The sequence below is a fragment of the Phyllostomus hastatus genome, unplaced genomic scaffold, assembly GCF_019186645.2.
Source record: "Phyllostomus hastatus isolate PE091 unplaced genomic scaffold, TTU_PhHast_1.1 phas_scaffold_93, whole genome shotgun sequence".
NCBI lineage: Eukaryota > Metazoa > Chordata > Mammalia > Chiroptera > Phyllostomidae > Phyllostomus > Phyllostomus hastatus.
In genome coordinates this window covers 46,430,256-46,436,037 of record NW_025334042.1, presented here as the reverse complement: position 1 = coordinate 46,436,037, position 5,782 = coordinate 46,430,256, and the positions used below count along the sequence as shown (strand labels likewise).

The window sequence follows — 5,782 nt, the reverse complement described above, 5'->3', positions numbered from 1 at the left end:
TATTCTGGAATTTAGCAAAATTGATAAATGCCTAGATACATCAAAAATATTTATGATTGGGTATTTCAAATTAAGATTAACATTATAAGCATGTGTTTACAGTTTCTAGTTAAAGATTTTTTGCACTACAAATATTATTTTTATTCTTAAACATCTCATTCCTGTGTTTTCAATAAGACCTGTAATACACGAATGCAATGCTTTTTCATTCAATAAAAAGACCTTTAAGATATAAGGTCATGTTTTTCCCATCTGTGACACTAGTTGCCCAATTAACTTTTTATCAACATTTTATAGGTCTTCTACCTAGTCAAATTTGTAATTCATCTTGATTTCTAAAGAACTGTATGCCTCATTCCTCACATGAGTTGCATTTACATAGATCTCGTACATATAAAATTAAATAATTAGATTCACTTTAAAAAATATTTGAGATTTTAAAATACTGGCAACTATGTTTTAAACAAAAATTATTACTTTCAAAATTACATTGGCTGGCCATTTGTGAGTTATCATCAAAAGCCACCTATTCTAAGGGAAAATTCGATTACACTTAACAATTCTTAAAGGTACCCAGTAGGGAAGAAAACACTGTCAAGTGAAAATTGATTCTCAAAGTCTCCTCATTAAGTTATTATCTTTGAAAAGACTCTGACAACCCTACCGGGAAAGCTGTAACAGATTTTTTCTTTTCAAGAAGCTTTCAAGATGCCACAGTACCTCCAAGGCTGTCTGTCTGAGCTTTCTGTTTCCCAGAATCAAGAGAAATGAGTGGCCTGAGGGAAAGACATATAGCGCCAACAGGGTAAATTTTGCAGACATGTGGTTTCCCAACATAACAAGTAACCAGTTTGCCACTTGTGTGACAAAAATATGAACAATGAAGAGGAAGAGGAAAGACACCACCATTTTTATGGCCCTTTTATGGGCCTCTGTGCTAGAGTCCTGGGGGTCCATGCAGTTGAGCTGCAGATTTCTGATGTGTCTTACCAGGGACAGGAATAAAAGCAGCACGGAGGCCAGGGACAGAGCCATGGGAAACAGACAGGTCAAGCTCAGAAGAATCAAGGTTTCAACAAGGAGAGTTTTACTTTGCTCTATGTATAAAGTAAAATTACTTACATTCGATAAGAGATCATTAAAAGATTCTAGCAATACAATGTCAAAAATCAGAAAGAGCAATGAAAATACAAAAACTGCAAGAACCACTTTGTTCATCCTCCACTTAAGCCAGAGGAAAAGGGAGTGGGAGAAGTGAGCTATCTTAAGGAGATAGAAAATGCTTAGGCAGGTAGCAAAAGAGTTATTCAAGTGATTAGTAATTCTCCAAAGTAAAGTAATAGACTTTGCTAGTTTATAAGTGTGAAGTTGTGGTGAAGATAGTTCCATTATAAGCGAGTTAAACAACACCACCAACAGCTGCATGATTCTGGAGGTAGCCAAGCAGGTGAAGATGAAGTCAGCTAAAGAGATGTTTTGGTTCCTCACCCATTCACAGCAGTTTACCAGTCCGATGAACGCATTTGCCAACATTCCAATTATGAATTCTGCTATTGACAGTATCAAAAAGATTGCATCCAATCTGGTGAGCATTTCCACAGGAAAGAAAATCCAAATTTCTAATACTACATCTCAGTGATAAGTTAGTAATCAAATAACTGTTCAAGACTAGCATCCATTTCTGATACTTATCTTCATTGCTTCTGTTTGCAATTCTGGTCTTAAGTAGAACCTCCTGCTGTTCCATGCAGTCTCATATATACTTAAGAAAATCTTTCTTCTTTTATTGTAATTCCAATCTTAATCTAGAGAGATTTGCTAAAATACAGTCTCACATACTTTTGTGAAAATGTTTTTATTTCTTTGAAAGTGCTACTAATTTCTAAACCAGTTTGTGATTCCACTTATCGTTGCCACGGCTGGAAATTTTCCACTCATGGTAATGATTGAAAGGTGCAAGTCAAATATGTCAGCATGCAAATATTGGTCAGATTCTTTTGCATTGATTTACACTTTACTCTCCACCTGGAATATTGTACTACTTGGATTCAAATATTTTAGTTGTTTTTCAAAGAAAGTTCTAGAGATGACCTAAATACTTTAGGTATTATTCCTTAAATATATTCTGTCAGTGCCTGCTATACACTAGAACTTTTTCTAAATGCAATATAGGTTACTACAAAAAAAAGCAAGCATTAGGAAACCTATAAAATAGTGAAAATGTAGAAAGAAATAATGAGATAAAACGTGACCAGAGAAAAAGTAACTACAAACATTACTGTCTGGGAAAGAAAGGGAGGTGATTTTCCCCTTGGGTTTTGAAGGTACTTAGAATTTCATAAGGAAACTGGCAAGTCATATTTCAGACTGATCAAATAATATTTTTTAAAAAACACCAAAGACCAAACTACTTTTCTGAAATTAAAGTCTTCTACCTGATAATTTACTATCATTTCAATTAAATGTCCCTCAGGTATCACAGAATAACATATTCACAATTAAACATTTTTCCTGGTTTTGCTCTTTATGCTTGTATTTGTTCTGTTTGTTTTGGCCAGCATAATGTTATTGCTTTGGCCTTAACAGACAGCAAAATAGGTAGAAAATCATTTCAGATAAAATAAGAAAATAGCAAACAAAAGTATCTGTTCTACATTCTAGGAACAATGATTTTGACAAAAGCCATTAATGCTTCAGACATGAACTCAGAGTTACAGATCTTTTGTCTTGGTGTGTCGGCAAAAAAATATTCTATTGTTAGTGTTAACTGTTCAAGTGTTGCCAAACCACATCCAAAAAAAGATGAATGAAATCATCAAAAAACTTGGTCCTTTTCAGTGTATCTGTCACACTCCTCAATTAAATGCTATTAATTTTTAAAAGTGTATATTTCAAGAACAATTATGGGTAATGAACTATTGGTAAATTATTTTATATAAAAAATATTTTAATTTAGGACAAATAATTGAAATTATAGGAAGAAAATAAAAGAGCAAGGAAGGCCCTGACCAGTGCGGCTCAGTTGGTTGTCCCATAACCAAAGTGTTATGGGTTCGATTTCAGCCGAAGCACACACCTAGTTGTGGGTTAGATCCTCAGTCCCCAGGTGTCTACGTGCCCATTATGATTCCCCATCTCAGCGCGTAAGGGAGGCACCCAGTTGATGCTTCTCTCTCGCACCATGTTTCTCTCCCTTCCTCTCTCTCTAAAAGCAATTAAAAAAATGTCCTCAGTTGAAGATAAAAAAGGAGGGAGGCAGGGAAAGAGGAAGGAAGGAAATTTTTAGAGCCAGTCTGAATGAATAAAGAAAATTAGTAGTATTTTTGAGAGGAGAATCATAGCTTTGACTACATTAATGTCTAGAGGTGGAAAGAAATTCATGGATATGAGAAGCATTTAGGAGGCAGAGTCAGTAAGGCTTGGCGATGGCTTCGAGGGCTATAAAAAAAGCAGAGAAGCCCGCAATGACTTAAAGGCTTCTTTTGCACCTGGATGCATGGAGTACTGTAGCCTGGGGGACTTACTGGACAGAGAGCAGGTTTAGGAGGCAAGGCATAGGAGAAAGAACAGTTAGATGATGATCAGTTCTGTTTTGAACATTTGGTAATATGTGTAAATCATCTGAGTGAAAAGATGGATTGGGCACTTGGGTATTTGTTATTACACCTCAGAAGAGGAATTTGAACTGCAAGCAAAGATTTGTTGATCATCAGCACATACTTGATTCCATAGATGAGGCTCTAAGGTCCCTGAGAGACACCAGTGGATGAACAAATCAAAGAAAAGGCTAGAAAGCAGTCAGATGAAGGAGGAAAACCAAGAGACAAGGGTTTCAAAGCAACTAAGAGCGAGGAGTGGTACAGAGAAAGTAATGAATGCTTCCTGATATTAATAAGAGGACAATTACAAGGAGATACTAAGGAGGCCCTTTGTAAACAGCAAAAACAGTTTAAGTGAATCAAAACCAAATTGCCATAGATTAGTCAAGGAGATCCCAGTGATGTTGTGTTAGAAAATCAATTAATGCAATAACACATTAACAGATTAAAAGAAAAACACCAGGGGAAAAGAAATTTGATGCAATTCTACATCTACTCATAAGTATTTTTACCAAACTGAGAATAAAATAAAATATTCTTTTTTTCCTGATAAAAAATCATTTGCAAAAACCTAGAACAAATATTATACTAATCTATAAAACATTGAAATTATTCCCCTTGAGTTTGGGAGAAGTAAGCCATAAACATTTAGTGATATCTATTTTTGGATATTTTCACCAATAAAAAAAATCAAGCAAATGACATAGAAGATACAAGATTGTAAAATACAAAACAAAACTGTCATTATTTGCAGATTATGATTGGGATTACATAGAAAATACAAAAGTATTCTTCAATATGTTAAAATATTGTCATTTAGCAAGATTTCTATATACAAAATAAATAAAATAAATGTGCAAAAATTTGTTCCATTTCTTTTTTTTTTAAGATTTCACTTATTTATTTTTAGAGAGGGAAAGAAGGGAGAGAAAGAGAGAGAGAGAAACATCAATGTGCAGTTGCTGGGGGTTATGGCCTGCAACCCAGGCATGTACCCTGACTGGGAATCGAACCTGCGACACTTTGGTTCGCAGCCCGTGCTCAATCCACTGAGCTATGCCAGCCAGGGCTTGTTACATTTCTTATAGTCTAAGTGAAATATTCTTTTAAGAGATGAAATTAACATAACCTCAACAAATATTAAGTATGTAATGATAAATCACACACACATACAGTATGCAAAATGCTTATGAAGAATATTAAAGTGTCTTAAATGGCCTTAGCATTTTTTAGTTATATGACTAATTATATTAGTAGCCTGTAATTAATACATACTAGATAAAATCCAACCCTGTAGATTTAAAAAATTTTAAACCATTATCAAACGCATTTTCCCATGTTAGGTATGTTATCCAATGACATTAAATTCTCTGACTGAACTGTTAAATATATTAAATTTTCCTACTTGGTATCTAGATCATGGATTTGTTGCAAGCCTAAAAGCAACCACTTCTGATATAATTTCGGCCCTCTGTACTCCATGGAAAACAGTCCTGTTCCTTTCACCCAGTCCGGAAACTTGTTCTCTTTTTTCTTTTTGCCACAATTATAGGACCCAGTTTTCCATGTGAAGCAGTAGATGACAAGATAATCTCTTATTTGCTATTTGCAAATATAGACTGATATTCTATCACTGTTTCACATTTTCTTTGCCTAACAAATTTGTGTCTGTATTGGTAGCTGTGGAAGATGATCAAAGCTAGAATTTGCAGATTGTGAATGTTAGAAGTCAGCCTGAATGTACCCTCACCCAAGCATGTGAGAAAAATAATGATCAGAAGTTGCTCCAGTACATGAACAAGGTCCATCGTGCCCTGTCATCTGCCATTAAGCACAGTTATTTCATCGTTTACAAATGTACCTAATTGCACCAATGCATAGTTCTTATTCTTTGTTTTGTCCACAAGTATCAGGAGAATGTATATCTGAAGCATTGCTGGAGTCAAGGTGTAAAGCATGCACACCACCGTCTCACCTGTTAGTCTAAGAGCTGAACCACAAAGGAAACTCAGTCTGCCAGACCTTGCCATTCTTATGCTAGCATAAAGAATGTTTGTACTAATTAGAGTGGTTCTTTTTAAGATTTAGAGTAGTAACTGATATGTACATCTACTTGTAAGGGTATGTCTTTTTTTAAATGTCAGAATGATTTTGGAAGTGAGCCAAGAAATTAGTAGAGAAAA

The 5,782-nt window shown here is 34.8% G+C and overlaps 1 protein-coding gene across 1 annotated transcript; it reads right to left on the bottom strand.

The window, feature by feature from the left end:
- Positions 1-660: 660 nt before the first annotated feature.
- LOC123813124 (taste receptor type 2 member 42-like) lies at positions 661-1,593 on the bottom strand. Its single transcript, XM_045830173.1, has one exon. It carries the CDS (start codon positions 1,591-1,593, stop codon positions 661-663), a length of 933 nt encoding a protein of 310 aa, XP_045686129.1.
- Between the last annotated feature and the right edge of the window lie 4,189 nt (positions 1,594-5,782).